The sequence below is a fragment of the Nannobrachium achirus genome, assembly GCF_963921795.1.
Source record: "Nannobrachium achirus genome assembly, chromosome: 2".
Taxonomy (NCBI): domain Eukaryota; kingdom Metazoa; phylum Chordata; class Actinopteri; order Myctophiformes; family Myctophidae; genus Nannobrachium; species Nannobrachium achirus.
In genome coordinates, this window is record NC_137811.1 from 17,636,199 (window position 1) to 17,653,893 (window position 17,695).

Consider the following 17,695-nt stretch of genomic DNA (forward strand, 5'->3'; position numbering starts at 1 on the left):
TCGGACTGCTAGGTTGGCCCGGGCCATAATCTGTACAACACTGTATCTGTACAAATATTTTTATTGTTAAGCACAGGATAAGGCATATATTTTCAAATCAGACATTTAAATACCGCTTCCTTATTTTTTTAAACAAACACACACGCACGCATGCCACGCACGCATACACAAAACAGATACAGTGAAGGAAAACAGACAATTCCAAATGTACATATGGGGTGAATTCTCATAACTGTTTACAACCAAGGCTGCCTTACTTACTTAACCAAAAGTGTAATCTGTACAACACTTTGATCAGAGCTTCACCAATACATTAAAGATTTGATTCATACACATGTACACCTTCTCAGTGTTTTCTCGTTGTGCTTTCTTTCCTATGAGGAGTGACGGCTACGACAGGACACTGATCCACACCATCGAGTCCCTGGGCATCACCTGGACCCACCTGATCCACAAGGTTCTGAAGGAGGACTCAGCAGAGCTGCTGGGAAGCGGCAGCAACCCAGGACCCTACGCAGAGCTGGACTTCTGGGCGTCCAGGAAAAGCAACATTGAAAACATCTACCAGCAGGCACTTTCTATTCCTTGATCATCAGTAACCCTACGATTTAACAGCGGGCAACAGCCGGCGACGCTGGTCGCTAAAATGGGAGCATTTCGCTGTTACTACGTGTCATTTTTTCGACACCCAAACCAAACCCTTACCCTAACCCTAACCTCCGTGGGGTGAGTCGCTAACCCTCCTGACGCTCTGTTGTTGAAATGATAAAAATCTCCTACTGTACGTCCTCCATTGGGTAAACAAAACAACACATTAATTGTGGGCTCGCCTGGAAGGCGAGCACACGTATGTTATCTTCATTATTTATAGTCAGTCAGTATCTCCTCAAAACTTTGGCGCGATTCATCTCTTAAACGCTTACACCTTTCAACACCATTCAAATTTTTATGTGTTCAGCTTACTGAGGACACGTGTGCTTGTACTTTTGGTTTTGAAATGTTTTGTAGTATAAATATAAAAAAATAAAAATGTTTAACTTTAAGCACCCAATGCATTTCCAATGGGTCCCCAGAGTGGAGAGAAGGATAATAGACCCATGTTTATGTTAAGGCGCTGTGGCTGCAGTGTTCACACTTCAGATATGCTATCTATATCATTGCGTTCACACAGGTCTGCTCTCTGATTTGATCCAAATGTCTAAGCTGTGTGATGTATAAAACTATAGTTATAGTTAAGACTATAAATAAATGTCCCTCTCCACTCTACTGATTACACAGCTGTGATCAAGAATCAAGTCCGGGCGATGGGATGTAAATCCCATAGCCATATATCCTAGAGCCCGCAGGGACAGTCAGCCATATTAGTGGTTGTTGTTGGTTGTCAGGGAGATATCAAAACCAATGCATTTCCAAGTCAGATCCACAAACACAATAAAAGCCATGCTCCACTCCTCAGTCTGGAGTGGCCACATAGAAGAACGCCTTGGTTATAGACATAGTGGAGGACAGATGTGATCTGGGATTGTTAGCCTACAGTATATGCACTCAATATACTCCACTACAGTTGGAGTCCATTTGACAGTTGCTGGTTCCCAAACACAGAATCAAAAATGTAGATCTAGAACACATAGAATATGTACAGTACAGTAAGGTTCAGTAGAGTACAGTAAAAGTACAGTAAGGTTCAGTAGAGTACAGTAAAGTACAGTAAGGTACAGAAAGGTACAGTACAGAAAGGTACAGTAGAGTACAGTACAGTAAGGTACAGTAAAGTACAATACAGTACAGTAAGGTACAGTAGAGTACAGTAAAGTACAATAAAGTACAGTAAAGTAGAATAAAGTACAGTAAGGTACAGTGGAGTACAGTAAAGTACAGTAGAGTACAGTAAAGTACAGTATAGTAAGGTACAGTAGAGTACAGTACAGTAAGGTACAGTACGGTACAGTAGAGTACAGTATAGTATAGTACAGTAAGGTACAGTACAGTACAGTAAGGTACAGTAGAGTACAGTACAGTAAGGTACAGTAGAGTACAGTAAAGTACAGTAAGTTACAGTAGAATACAGTACAGTAGAGTACAGTAAAGTACAGTAAGTTACAGTACAGTACAGTACAGTACAGTACAGTACAGTACAGTACAGTACGGTGCAGTACAGTATAGTAAGGTACAGTACAATACTGTAAGGTACTGTACCTTACAGTACCTTAAAGTATCCTATTTGTTGGGTTGGAATCGAGCCCACACTGTTTCGAAGGAACAGTATTTCTAGTTTATTTTGATGTTTTTGGGCGACGTTCCTCCGCCCACTTTTCCACTATTGCCAGTAGTTGCCTGGCCCCATTGAGAAAATCCGACCGTCGCCCGCTGTTGCCCGCTGTTGCCCGCTGTTAAAACGCATCGTAACACAATGTTTGAGACTTTGAGTTGAGCTTGACAATGCTTTTCTCTTTCTGAATGCTAACGTTTTGCTACCTACTGTATATATTCTCAGCTTCAGAGTCCCATAGTTCAGAAGATGGTGAAGATCCTGGAGTTGGTGGAGAGCAGCTATCACCCAACTATCACCGCTCTGATTGGAAACGTGTTTGATGGTAAAGCCAATGTTGGCGTCTCGTTCAAACAAAGGTCACAGGATCAGTTGATTATTTTAAATGTACAATTTGTACAGCAGCAGCATTAACAAGAGGACGCTTGTTTATCATTTCAAGGTGAATTTGTGGAATCGTATGGAATTGAAAGAGAGGTTTAGGTTTTTGGGCACAGTTTCGCACGACGGAAAAAAATCTGTAAAAATAGTGAAAATAAAAGTCTTCCACAATTGTGGAATGTACAGTGTACAACTACGCAACTACTACTGCAAATGGAAGCTGTCATCTGTTGGTCATTCCATTCAGGAAATGATTGTGACCAATTCTGTCAGAGTCAGTCATTTCGGCTGGAGCCATTGTTCAGTAAAGCTGAAAAAAAAAAAATGAAAAAAAAGAGAGAAATCTTGAAAATGTGTCTTTGAATATTTTCACCCGATTCTATGAATGTCTTCTAAATCCTTCTAAGGTTTTTGAAAAACGCATGTTCCTATGTCAGTGGTTCCCAAACTTTTTCATGTCAAGGACTCTAGATTAGAATTATATAGGCCTATGTATATTTGGCCGCCAACCCCCATCTCGAAATAATATGTATCAGGGACTCCCCAGAAGCAAATATTTGAGTTACAAATGTTAAAAAATATATATTAAAATAAAGATTTGCAAAAAATTTGCAAAAAGAGATTTCTCAAAAATAGCATATCTACGAGCTCGCAGCTTGGCACTCGGTGCCCCGCTGTGAGCTTGTATATCTGCTATTTTTTAATAGTTAAAGGATAAAATAATCGTTAAAGTAAGTTAAAATCTTCCCATAACAACATGTCTCACATTCACCCCTCCAGCTCTACAGGAAGCCCGGGACATTGAGCTTCATCTACGGCCGCTACGAGCACATCTGTCTCGGCTGGAGAAGGAAGAGTTTCCACGTGTGGAGGCCTCGGTCCCGGCTCTGTTCCACATCGTGTCGCTGGTGTGGACACGCTGCCCGGCGTACAGGACGCCCGCACGCATCGTTGTGCTGCTGCAGGAACTGTGCAACGTTCTCATCCAACAGGTCGGTTCTGCTCTGTTGTTGTTGGGCAGCTCTCTGCTACGTGTACTGGCGGTTGTGCTTAGAGAAGGTGAAGTGAAGAGAAGTCAAACCTAATTTATGGTTTTGACATGCAAGTATATCGTCTCTGTCAGGCATAAACCTCTTATGTCTCCATATTTAACTTTTTGTGTTTTGAACCACACATGACTGTTGACATTTTCTGCCCCCGCTATGGCGCAACTCTCCAATAGACGTCTCTTAATATAAAATGCAGCTCTCTACAACCGTGAATGTTGCATTGTTAGGATTTAAAGTTCAAACTGGAGCCACAAGACCACATAACCACCAGGACACAAGGTTGCAAATTATCCAGTTTTATTTTCTTTCTGGATAATGGTGAGTTGGTAATTGGTTACATTTGCATGATGATTGCCATGGTTCTAAATAAGAAAACACAAAGAAAGGAACAAATTATAATATATTTATTAAAATATTAAACAAAGTATGGCCTTTAAATACATTAAAGTATTTCAGATAATTCAAATAATCAGCCAAGTATTTAGTCATTTCATATATTAAATAAATCAAAGTGTCTATAGCCTATAAATCAAATGCATCTTTTCAGAAATACAATCAGATAGAACACTGAAACTTACATGAAGTAAACTTCAAAGACGCATGGCAAAACATCAGTAGTAGTAGGTAGAACACACAGCAGACACAGGCCTGCTGGCATTTGTTTGGAGACAAAGGGACTAATGGAGAATGGGGATCCAGGCTAATGTAGACTGCAGGGAGGAAGTGAGGTGGTGGCTGCACCTCACCTGTAGCACAGGTTCCACTGAGCCACTGTGGTGTCTCCTTGTGGACGGAGGGGAAATTGCCTAGTAGTTTGTCACATGCGTGTCTCTCTCCAGGCCTCAGACTACCTGTGTGCAGAGCAGTTACTCAGGGAGGACGTGGAGGAAGGTCTGGAGAGGCTGAGGAACGTGGTGAGGGTGTTCAGACGCTTCAAGGACACCTTCCACGCGTACAGGAGGAGGAGCCCGGCCTCGGCCAGCCAGGAGGACGCACACAACCAGGAGGCCACACAGCGCCACCCAGAGGCCACACAGCACCAGGCTCCCTGCTGGGACTTCCAGTCCTCTCTGGTTTTCACGTGCTACGACCGCTTCCTCAATCGTGTCCTACAAATTCAGGTGAGGTCGACTCGTCCCCTTTCAGCCGGACGGACGGACAGACAGACAAGTGGCTTTTTTTATTGAGAATTTGTCTGAGAACATGTTCATACCTATAATGATAACTTTAAATACATCGTTCACCCCATTGTCTTTGTTATAGTTGTAGTTTGAACTCTGCCGTCCACGATCTTTAAAACTGTCTTTACAGTAATAGTCATACTGTAGTTCTTGGTGCTTCCTGCAAATATGTATCTTCTTGGCAATTATTCTACAGATTACTTTTTCGATTAATAGAATAATTGAGAAGTGATATAATACAAATGTGTTCATAAAGGTGTCTACTATCACCCCTGAATTTGTTCCAACCCAACTCCCTTGGGAAACTTTGTGGGAGCCAATCAAAGTTGGGGTCCCATTAACTTTACTATACAGGAAAAAAATATACAAAAAATAAATCTGCTTTAAGTAGCATGTTAGGGGTCAAACTAAGTTTTTTTCATTCCTTGGGCTAAAAACAGCCCCCACAAAACTATGGTTTAGTGAAGAGTCATCACTTTTCAAGTCAATGGGACCCCAACTTTGATTGGCTCCCACAAAGTTCCCCAAGGGAGTTGGATTCTGCAAACCTTCCCTAACCAATAACAACGTCATATATATATCAATTAATTATCAATTATTATTATTATTTTTTTTTATCGGGATCACTTCTTAAGCCCTATTCACAAACTTTTCCGCACAACAGTGTTGCACAAAAATAGCAAACATGGGTTGAAATGTTTTGTTTTCAGGACTTGTTTGAGACCATGCTGGGCTTCCAGAGGCTGGAGAAGCTGGAGTTTGGAGGACTCCGAGGCAGAGTGTTCAGCGAGCAGGCAGCCCAGATGTTCACAGAGTTCACTCACCTCTGTCAGGTCTTTAAGGACAGAGAATACAACCCACTGCATGACCACGTTCAGGTAATCTGTCAAGTCTTCAAGGCAAGGATCTTCAGCAGGGGGTTCGGGACCCCTAGGGGGTCCTCAGAGTTACTACAGGGGGTCCTCCAAATCTTTGTGTGATAGAAACGTTTTTTTCTATTTTGTTTTTATTACTATTAACCACTTGAACCCTAGCATCCATATTCTGAGAACCTGAGCCAAAAATAGAAGATCTACAAGCACCGCAAGGCGTTGTGAGCTTGTAGATCGGCTATTTTCGGCAAACGGGTTTGGTGGAGAGGGGGAAAAGAGCAGACTAAGTACGGAGTGAAAGGTCAAGTGTATTACGTATTGACAGTTCAAGTGGTTAAATACTGTATCTGGAAACACAAATTGACATGAATCCAAAATACATTGATGATTGGGCTGTCAAACAATGAAACTATGGAATCTATGAGAAGGTGGAGGTCCCTGCTTCATCTCTCTCTCTCAACTAAGGGGTACTTGGCCTGAAAACGTTGAAGACCCCTGCTTTAAGGACAGAGTATACAACCCACTGCATGACCATATTGTTTAGATAATCTGTCTTTAAATACAGAGTATATAACGTAGTAGAAGTACTTGGTTACTCTTCCCCACTGCAGATAAGAAGTCTGCAGTGACATGATGAAGGGTGAGATGCTGACCAGGCCGTGTCAGGACAGGTGTTAGTGCTCATAAAAGCCCATCAGCATAGCAACAGCACTGCTTAACACTAACAAACCAATCCCAATCCTGTCTAGGACGGAACGGATGGTCAGGGAGGGATTGTTGTGGATCAACATTTATTTGCATTCATATTGTGTTAAAACAGTGTGGGGCGGCAGTTGTCTTAATTCACGGAGGGTTCCCGAAGGGTTCCCAGTTTCCCCAGAGTTAGTGTCAAAGAGTCCTTGAGCAAGACTCTGAACCCCTAGTTGCTCCCGATGAGCAGGTTGGTGCCTTGCATGGTTTCCTACCTAATGGGTAGCCTCGCGTAGCCAGGCTTACTCATCTGCGAAGAGAAAAGCCTGGTGACAATATCAGGCAGAGATTGTTCAACTTCCGCTGTGAGAATTTCAACGGAAGACTACAACGCATGACGTAACTTCCGTTAAACACAGCACTTCCGTCAATTCCGCTAGAACCAACCGGAAGTCCTATTGTGGCCAGGGTGCCTAATGGGTGAATGCAATGCACAATCTCTGCAAAGTAGGGTTGGGTATCGTTGGCGATACTTTTAATGGTATCGATTCACTGTCGTCGATACTAACGAGTATCGGTTCACGTAAAAACGAACGATACCTTGTTTCGATACTTTTGAATGCACCCCTTGCCGGTCGCATCTGTAACAGTTGGCTATTGAGAGTTTAATGACTGATTTAGTTGGCTACACTCGTTACTGTGAAAATAGTCGAGAATAGCCTATAATGTTTATTATTATGATAATGATCCAACGTCTATAAAATAGCCCATAGAAAAAGGCAAATAATAATTATAATAATAATAATAGTAAATAAAAAATATCGAAAATGGTATCGAAAAAGGTATCGTATCGATTCCCAGGTATCGAAAAAGGTATTGTATCGATTAAAAGGTGAACGATACCCATCCCTACTGCAAAGTGCAGGCATGTGCACACACACATAGACATCAAAGGGGGCTTGAGCCTCTGCCCTTTTACCCATCTGCAAAAAGTGCCCTCTCCAGACCATGAATGCAGTTTTTACTATGGTGAAAGAATTGAAAATGCCCTCTTTCCATGCCAGGCAGTGTTCAAGAGAATGGCCTTGTCCAAACTCTGAACTTGAATGCAGCATTTTGTTGAAAGAATTGCCCTCTCTGTGTAGCAATCCATGCTGTTACGCCACATCTTCAGTATTGACTTGATTATGCTTAGGTCAGTGTGGTATCACACACCGAAAATAGCCGATCTCCAAGTTCACAACGCTGCTATTTTCGATATTTCCACCAAAAGGCCCTTTTAGAAATCTCAGCCCCTGCCTCTCTAACATTCTCTGCATGTCCCTAGTAAAGTGCCTTGGAAAAAAGGCGTTATATAAATGCACCATTTACCATTTTAAACCACTTTAAAACAGACATCCCTATTTTAGGCATGTCATTATAGGCGAACATTTCCAGAAATTCTCAAAACTTCACACAATCATAACGAGAAAGATTGTGTGGTTGTCGTGACGCAAGTCACACTCGCAAATTAATTCCGTCTTACAATTGGAATTTTTGCCATTCAAGCCAATGGGGGAAATTAATCACTAATAAATTAATGGCCATATATGGAGATCTCTGTGTCAGTCCTTGTCCCTTTTACGCCCATATTATGGAGATCCCTGACGTCATCAATATTAAGTTCATATCTTGAAATGCCCATGTATGGGCATACTGTGTCAGTCTCATGTGGTCTATGACATCAGACATCTATGATGTCAATCATCTCCATATTTGGGATAAGTACTGTAACATTTTTGCATTTTCACATTCAAGTCAATGGAGAAACTTAATTCACTAATACATTAATATAAATTAAACTATATAACGTATATCTTAGCAAAATGCACCCAGACGTGTCCCGATGAAGCCGATCGATTTGACATATGGCCCACCAAAACTATGGGAGGAGTAGCGTGGCAAAATAAAATGTATCTGGAAAGATGGAAAGAAAGAAAGTTGGACAAGTGTTATAGTGTGGTTGGCAACCGCACTAAAAAGCTGAAAACATGTCAAGGGCCGACGCGCTATACATCGACTAGTTTGTTGTTCATCTGTCATACGACAAAGTATAAAATCATGCCTTGAGTGGTTAACAGCGGGCTATACATCGACTAGTTTGGTCATCTGTCATACGACAAAGTATAAAATGCCTTGAGTGGTTAATACTGTAGAATGAACAGTTTATTCAATGCTGATCAATTATTGATTTTCTGTTGAAAGGATTTTGAAAAAGACTACACAGACTTCAAGGTGAAGCTGGAGGACTTTGAGCGCCGCCTCGCCTCCGTTCTCTGCTCGGCGTTTAAGGACTGCTGCAGCTTGGAGTCGGCCTTCAAGGTGAGAGAGTTAGAAACTCACACTCTGCTCCCAGTGCACTCAGCCTGCCACCCACTAACACTTCACAGGCTTTAACATTAACACATGGGCTGCTCAGGTTTATAACATTTCTAGCTGTTGCTGGTGCCGCCGTTCACTCACGCTTTATTTTGAAGAGCCTCGGAAGCTTCGTGCGTGTGCACGTGGGTGTCCACTGACGATTGAGGAAGATAATCCCTTTGTTTACAAACGCTCGCGAAACTAAAATCCAAACGGGGGCCGACCATCGCGTTATAGTGTCGCCGTGAAAACAATCAGATCTCTGCTTCCCTGGCGTTCTTTTCACCTCATTCAGAGATAAAGCCCTTTTTATGTTTCAGAGTAGAATGGAAATCAATGCAACCAGCTCGTGCCATTCTCTCTCTCTCTCTCTCTCTCTCTCTGCTACGGGGTGACTTATGGACTCGGGTCATTCAGAGGGCAGGCAGCTGCACGTACAGTTAACCCTTCGTTGTCTCGTCCAGGGACGAGACAACTCCTTTTGGCAGGGTGACACCTAGTGGCCTTAACTCGTTACTGAACGAGTTTGGCTCCTTGGGTGTTAACACGCTACATGCTCAAGTCCAAATGGCTGTCTGTAACAGTAGTTATGTGTGGGTGTCACGCACCAAAAGAAAATAGATCTACAAGCTCTGAAGGCGCCGCTGTCAACTCAAAAATGTTTGTACAACCTCCATCATTTGTAGTTTTGAGGAAAGGGAAGAAGAATAGAGATAGAACAAGGCCAAAAGGTCAGAAAAAATTACAAAACAATATTATTCATATTTTTTTGATAACTACCTTAGAATATCTATTCTGGGGGGACCAATTGCAGATTGTGTAAGCTTGTAGATCTGCTATTTTTGGCAAAAAAAAATGTGTAGAGGGAAACAAGAGTAGACCAAGTACAGAACGAACCGCCAAGTTGTATTGAGGGTTTAATAAATGGATTGGGTGAACTTGAACATTGCTCTGTGTTGTCCTCCAGCTGTTAGTTATCTCTGGACCCTTCCTGGAGAGAAAACGGATCAAGCAGATCTTCAGTCCCAACTACCTGGTCCTGCAGCAGTACTTTAGGGAAGAGCTGGAGAGATGTAAACTCCTCTACAAGTCTCAACTGCACCAGGTACCGTATTAACAATGACACAGAGGGTGAAGTATAACGGTTATGTGTATTTACATTTACAGGCATTTAAATGACTACTCACTACTGTGTACAACCATAGCTTTACTTCCTTTTCCATTGACAGCAACACCACAACAGATAAATAGACTAAAGAGACTATGTCAATCCGTCCGTCAAATCCTGAACCCATGAACCGATAGCGATAGTGGACCAGAGACATGAATTGGCAGGAGAGAGAGACGGGGAAGTATTGAACCTGGAAGTTCTACCAAGTGAGAAACCAGTAGTCCAGTAATTTTAGGACAAAATTAGGCTAAACCTAAAACAAATTGCAATAGTAGCAAACTCAACTGATTCTGTATCCTCATTATGTCCTTAGTGAGGGAAAAAAAGTCCCAAGGAATCCCATCAGGGGAAAGTTTTGAAAACGACCTACCTACCTTCACTTACTATCAGTGTTGGGTAACTCGCGTTAGTAATATAACGCATATATCAAAACCTGCACAAACTGTGAGTGAGTCCGTCAGTCAGTCAGTCAGTCAGTCAGTCAGTCAGTCAGTCTGTCCGTCTGTCTGTCACACCTCACACGTCACACTATTGCCCTGCTCATATCTCCGCAACCGTTGCCCCGATCCATGCCAAATTTTGCACACACGCTCCTTGGCTGCCAAACTACAACCTCCAAGGACCCCCGGAGCTCCAGGGACCCCCAGGTCCCTGGGGGACCCCCAGATGTAAAAAAAGACCAAATGTGCAAAAATGACCAAATGACCACTCCAACATGGCTGCTCACGGGGAATTCCCGGGGACCACCGACTCCTGGTGCTCCAGAACGGATGCCAAAGTGGTGGCGCCCCCAGTGGAGGACCCCCTCCACTGCAGCTCACATAAAATGCCGTAACTCGGGCTAGGAGCGTCCGGGAGAGCCGGGGCCGGTACCTATTCGTCCGCCAAGGCAACGCGGAGACCCCACCCCTCATTTCTCACATGGCCCTCTTCTAGCGCCACCATGAGGCCGATTCTTGCAAAACACATTTTTGGACACTGCTCCTACAGATTTTGCCCTAAAATCACGCACATCGGTACACAGTATGTCTACACATTGCCCACACAACTAGGAACCAATGGCAGTTACAGCCCTCTTTGTGTGTACATGTGACCTACGGTCGCTTATCTCCCGATTAGGGAGTCTTACTGGTATATTACCGAAATGCGGTAACGACTAATATAACGCCCTACTAAAAAAAACATCGGTAATATAATGCAGTAATGCTAACTTCATTACGGAATTACTTTCCGCGTTACCAACCAGGGTCCTGTCGTCCCGTTTTAAGCCAATATGGTACGGATTTTTGACGTGGGACCAGGTTTACCTCCTGTGCCTTCAGCCTTCCTCTGCGCGCTGCTGCTGCCCCGCACAGAACGGCACATATACGTAGGGACGTGCAGAGAATGTTAGAGAGGCAGGGGGCTGACATGTTAGAGAGGCAGGGGCTGAGGCAGGGCTCAAGCCCCCTTTGATGTCTATGTGTGTACATGCCTGAGCCAGGCAATGTCAGTTGGATTGGAGTGCTTGGAAACCATTGTGCACAGTGAGTCAGCGTGCCCAGGTGTTTAGAATGATTATTAGCCTAGTAAGCTACTAAATTCCACAACATTTCAACAACTGAAGGGAAAACACACGCTAAAATGTATGCATTACTGAGAACTATCAAATGCCTGGTTTTTATCTCCCACCCATGAACTGTAGCGCTGTGTTGGTGGATGTTTTCTCCGACGCACGGGCTGTCAGATAAAACATGCCCAAAACAAGAGCTATCACTCCCACAAAGTAACGTCAGAAACACAGAACACCCCAGCAGCACGCAGCAGTGTCACACAACGCATCTCCTCTGATAAATCCGATCATTTTCGTTGTGTATAGCAACTGGGTGTCAATGTATAGGGATACTGGACATCTGGGCAGCTTGATGTAAAATGTGCTCTTTTGTCCAAAATATTAAGAATTAGTACATTTTCTACAAGATGGAATTTGTTTAATCTTTTAAGTCAGATGAATAAACACACTACATTTAACCAGTAAGACTCCCTAATCGGGAGATAAGCGACCGTTGGTCGCTTATCTCCATAAATAGGCCAAAAAGTAGTTTGTGCAAAATCGTCCTGATGGTGGCGCTAGATGGGACAGATGCGTTGTGATTACATGACTGTAGAGATACTGTGTACTGGTGTGCATGATTTTAGGGCAAAATCTGTAGGAGCAGGGTGACTGTAGAGATACTGTGTAGTGGTTTGTGTGATTTTAGGGCAAATTCTGTAGGAGCAGTGTCCAAAAATGTGTTTTTTAAAAATCAGCCAGATGGTGGCGCTAGATGGGACAGATGCATTTTGATGACATGACTGTGTAGTTATGAACAATAGCTAATGTATACAATTGAAAGTGAAAGAGATGACCTTTTTAACATTCCAGCATTTACAAAAGCAGTTTCTGTTAGCTAAAGGGTGGGCATCTGTATTTATGGTTGCTAATATGTGGCTATTGTTCTGAGGTTTCAGCAATGATCACCTGACACTTAAGCATGGAGGCTCATCCTTCCTGGACTCCCTGGTGTGAAGGGGTGTGTGTGTGTGTGTGTGTGTGTGTGTGTGTGTGTGTGTGTGTGTGTGTGTGTGTGTGTGTGTGTGTGTGTGTGTGTGTGTGTGTGTGTGTGTGAGAGAGAGAGGACAGGACAGTGGCAACATTCCTTGCCACTTGGCAGGTCACACATTATGTTTGAGAGAGAGAGAGAGAGAGTGTGTGTGTGTGTGTGTGTGTGTGTGTGTGTGTGTGTGTGTGTGTGTGTGTGTGTGTGTGTGTGTGTGTGTGTGTGTGTGTGTGTGACACAGAGAGAGCAGCCCCGTTGGGGTGGTCATTTGGTCATTTTTGCACATTTGGTAATTTTTTACACCTGGGGGTCCCCCAGGGACCTGGGGGTCCCCGAAACTCCGGGGGTCCTTGGAGGTTGTAGTTTGGCAGGCAAGGAGTGTGTGTGCAAAATCTGGCATGGATCGGGGCAACGGTTGCAGAGATATGAGCAGGGCAAAAGTGTGACGTGTGACGTGTGACAGAGGGAGTGACGGAGGGAGTGACGGAGGGAGTGACGGAGGGACAGCCGGTGGAGGTTTGGATAGTGTGCAAGTAACTGCGACCTACGGTCGCAATAACTGAAACAATTGGCCTATATAGTAAGTATTACTGTACACTACAGAAGGTCTAATAGGCTGCAATATAATGACATAATTTATTGATAGGCCAATTTGTAAAAAAAAAAAAAAAATATATATATATATATATATATATATATATCTATCTATAAATGCGAGAAGTCTCTGCGTGTGTGTTTGTAATCCGCGTATCTCGAGAACCGTTCGTCCCACCGGCTTCAGATTCGGCATGCGCGTTCCCCGCCGCGGCACGGAGTGCAGTGCCGGGCCTCGACCCGACCCGACGCGCGGTTTTCCCTAACCGGCGCGAAACGTTCGGAATCTCCTTATGCGGAAATCGGCGCAAAATCGGCGCAAGCGCTGACTCATTGTGACATCACTGCAGTGCCGGGCGCAAGCGCTGAGTCATTGTGACATCACTGCAGGCAGATACAGGGGCCTAGCCTCGACCCGACAGACTGAGATCTCCATATATGGGCATATGGGCAGATACAGAGATCTCCATATATGGGCAATACAGGGGCCTTGCCTCGACCCGACAGATATCTCCGTATATGGGCATAAAAGGGACACAGACAGATATATGGGCATAAAAGGGACACAGACTGAGCTCTCCATGACAGATATCTCCGTATATGGGCGCCTCGACCCGACAGATATCTCCGTATATGGGCATAAAAGGGACACAGACAGATATATGGGCATAAAAGGGACACAGACTGAGATCTCCATGACAGATATCTCCGTATATGGGCATAAAAGGGACACAGACTGATACAGAGAATGGGCATATGGGCAGATACAGAGATCTCCATATATGGGCATATGGGCATAAAATGGACGCAGATATATGGGCATAAAAGGGACACAGACTGAGATCTCCATATATGGGCATATGGGCAGATACAGAGATCTCCATATATGGGCATATGGGCATAAAAGATGGACACATATAGAGTATATGGGCATAAAAGGGACACAGACAGATACAGAGATCTCCATATAATGGGGTTTGCATTAAAGGGTGGGGCATTCATTCCCTATTTACATCGTTCCCGAGTTGGCCAGGTCGCAAACTCCATATATGGGCATAAATGGGCACAGGCAAACAGATGGTCAAACCAGGTCCTACAGAGATCTCCATATATGGGCAGAAAATGGACGTAGACAGACATATCTCTCCATATATGGGCATAAATGGACACACGCAAACAGATGGTCAAAACGGATCCTATGACAACAGGTATAATGGGGTTTGCATTAAAGGGCGGGGCATTCATTCTCTATTTACATTGTTCCCGAGTTGGCCAGGTCGCCGACTAGACGCTGGGCCGCCCGAAGGGCGGCCGAGCTTCTAGTATGTGTAATTGTTCAATTTAAACATTTTGGTAAAAGTAACGTTAAAGTAATGAGTAATATATTACATATTACTCTAGTGCAGACAGTAATATGTAACGGGAAAAAAAATCGAACCTCTGTTCGAAGTGGAGCTGTGTGTGTGTGTGTGTGTGTGTGTGTGTGTGTGTGTGTGTGTGTGTGTGTGTGTGTGTGTGTGTGTGTGTGTGTGTGTGTGTGTGTGTATTGCAGTTGAAAACAGCGCCCCTCCCTTAACATGTGTGGTCATAAAAGGTACTACACCACAGGCTTGAGGCTACATACAGACAGACCCACATACAAACATACATACCTACACACACGGCCACGTATAGGGAGCTTGTGTTCCACACAGCTCCAAATATTACTTTAAAATGAAGGTAATAAGTACCGTAATCAGTATATATTACCAAAAAAAGTAACGCTACCCAACACTGCTTACTATACACTACAATATAAAGGAAAAATGACTCCCAAAAAGAATCTGCTTTAAGTGGGATGTGAGGGGTCAAACTAGGGGTTTTTAATTATTCTGAATCCATTGCAAGCCTTTGTTTTGCATGAAAAACATTCCTTGGGCAAGAAATGGCCCCTCAAAATGATGGTTTAGTGATGAGTCATCAATTTTCACAGTCTTTTGGGGTCCGTTTTTAGCCCAAGGAATGTTTTTCATGCACAACAAATGCTTGCAATGGATTCAGAATAATTAAAAACCCCTAGTTTGACCCCTCACATCCCACTTAAAGCATAGTGTAGTGTATAGTAAGTGAAGGTAGGTAGGTCGTTTTCAAAACTTTGCCCCGATGGGATTCCTTGGGACTTCTTTTCCCTCACTAAGGACATAATGAGGATACAGAATCAGTTGAGTTTGCTACTATTGCAATTTGTTTTAGGTTTTTTCATATAATGAATGGACTACAGGGTTCCTCTGTTAATTATATATTTTTTGCCACAGGATGTAGTTGCGGCTGCACTCTCATAGCCTGGACGGATGGTGGGTGGAAATATGCAGGCATGGACTAGGAAGCGTCATTATGAAGTTCATTAATTCTGTTTTTCCTCCTTGTTGACAGGCGGACATGGGGTTGACTAGGAACATGCCGCGCACATCAGGAGCCCTGAAGTGGGCGAAAACGCTTCGAGAGCGAATTCAGACTCCGTGGGAAACCGTCAGATTTCTCTTTGACATGTTGGTGCAAATTTCTTCTCTCTTGACAATAATCAAAAGATCAAATGCAGCGTTTTAGATATAAACGTTGATCCCTATGACACTTTCTTCAGTGTTTCTCAACCTCATAATTTCAAAGACCCTCAGTTTGATATGCATGTATCTATGTTCATTTAACTCTGATAGTGAACAAATAGAACTGTTACAGACCCATAAGGGCCAGTTTGGTTCCTAACTATCAACCATTTATCTGGGGATCACCTGGAACCCACTCAAGGACCCGTGGGGGTCCCTGGAACTCACATTGAGAATGTCACTGTTAATTAAATCAATTCAGCCTAAAAATAATTCAGCGAATAATACACAAATATAGAAACCAACTGTCAAACACTTGGATGAACAACAAATGAAACCTGACGGTTGCCGGTTGCTTTCAAGTTATACAATGAGACACACAACGGTCGCTTGATATGGACAACTGTAACCTAACTTAACTGGAACAATAGTTGTACTGACTCTGACCTCTAAGGACTTTTCCAGGGAGGGTTTTCTTTTTTTTTGCTTTTTTGCACTGACCAATGGACACTTTTCTTTAGCTCTGCCTTTTGACCAATGGACACTTTTCTTTAGCTCTGCCTTTTGACCAATGGACACTTTTCTTTAGCTCTGCCTTTTGACCAATGGACACTTTTTTTTAGCTCTGCCTTTTGACCAATGGACACTTTTCTTTAGCTCTGCCTTTTGACCAATGGACACTTTTCTTTAGCTCTGCCTTTTGACCAATGGACACTTTTTTTTAGCTCTGCCTTTTGACCAATGGACACTTTTCTTTAGCTCTGCCTTTTGACCAATGGACACTTTTTTTTAGCTCTGCCTTTTGACCAATGGACACTTTTCTTTAGCTCTGCCTTTTGACCAATGGACACTTTTCTTTAGCTCTGCCTTTTGACCAATGGACACTTTTCTTTAGCTCTGCCATTAAATTAAGTTGTATTAGTAGTATTGTAGTATTATTACTTGTGTTTGACATAACGGTGAGATACTTATCGTCGTTGTCGGGTGGAAACCTTGTATCTCCAAGTTTCAAATTTGTATGTTCTTTCGCAACGTAAAGCCCTGCTTCATCGTACAAGGCCGTTGCACAAAAGTAGTGAAAACAGCAGATCTACAAGCACACAACGCCTCGCAGTGCGAGGCGTTGTGTGCTTGTAGATCGGCTGTTTTCACTAGTTTAAATCATTTTTAAAATGCAAAATGCAAAACGAACGTTTTGGACATACAAGGTTTTCACCGGACAGCGACGCTATGTAGCACTGACTAGCATTGACTGTTATGGACACTTATTTTGTTTTAGTCTGGGGCCTTAGGGGGATTTTATCTAAAAGCGCCACATTTTGCACAGATGTAGCCCAGGGCATGCTCTAATGATTTAGCCAGGGTGCCCGAGTCGGCGACCTTCAGGGTCCCCACAGCGACGGCCAAATCAAGTTGGGCTCCCATCGACACTATACTACAGGAAGAAAATACCCAGAAAGAAATCTGTTTTAAGTAGGATGTGAGGGGTCTAACTAGGGGGTTGTCATGCTTCTGAATCCATTGCAAGCATTTGTTTTGCACAAGAACAGACCCGCAAAACGATGGTTTAGTGATGAGTTATCACTTATCTATCTATCTGACGGGTCTCTGGCATTGAATTGATAATGTTTTGTGTGTAGGGATGTGTATCGTTCACCTTTGAATCGATACAATACCTTTTTTGATACATGGGAATCGATACGATACCCTTTTCGATACTTTTTATTTAGATGATGATGATCACACAGTGTGGCAGAGTGGAGAGTATAGACGTTGGATAATCATCATAATAATAAACATTATAGGCTATTGTCGGCTATTTTCCACAGTAACGAGTGAAGCCTACTAAAGCAGTCATTAAACTCTCAGTAGCCCAACTGTTACAGATGCGATCGGCCAGGGGTGCGTTCCAGAGTATCGAAACGAG

At 43.3% G+C, this 17,695-nt stretch overlaps 1 protein-coding gene across 1 annotated transcript in view; it reads left to right on the forward strand.

The window, feature by feature from the left end:
- The window catches only part of LOC308296806 (dynein axonemal heavy chain 11), a gene marked incomplete at both ends in the record, with an annotated part of 198,253 nt that overhangs the window by 3,859 nt on the left and 176,699 nt on the right, over nt 1-17,695 (forward strand). Inside the window, 8 exons of the mRNA XM_080740133.1 lie at nt 382-571; nt 2,495-2,594; nt 3,431-3,642; nt 4,539-4,820; nt 5,591-5,758; nt 8,687-8,803; nt 9,810-9,947; nt 15,599-15,718. Of these exons, the coding sequence (XP_080596259.1) occupies nt 382-571; nt 2,495-2,594; nt 3,431-3,642; nt 4,539-4,820; nt 5,591-5,758; nt 8,687-8,803; nt 9,810-9,947; nt 15,599-15,718 (1,327 nt within the window). The remainder of the gene's footprint in view (nt 1-381; nt 572-2,494; nt 2,595-3,430; nt 3,643-4,538; nt 4,821-5,590; nt 5,759-8,686; nt 8,804-9,809; nt 9,948-15,598; nt 15,719-17,695) is intronic.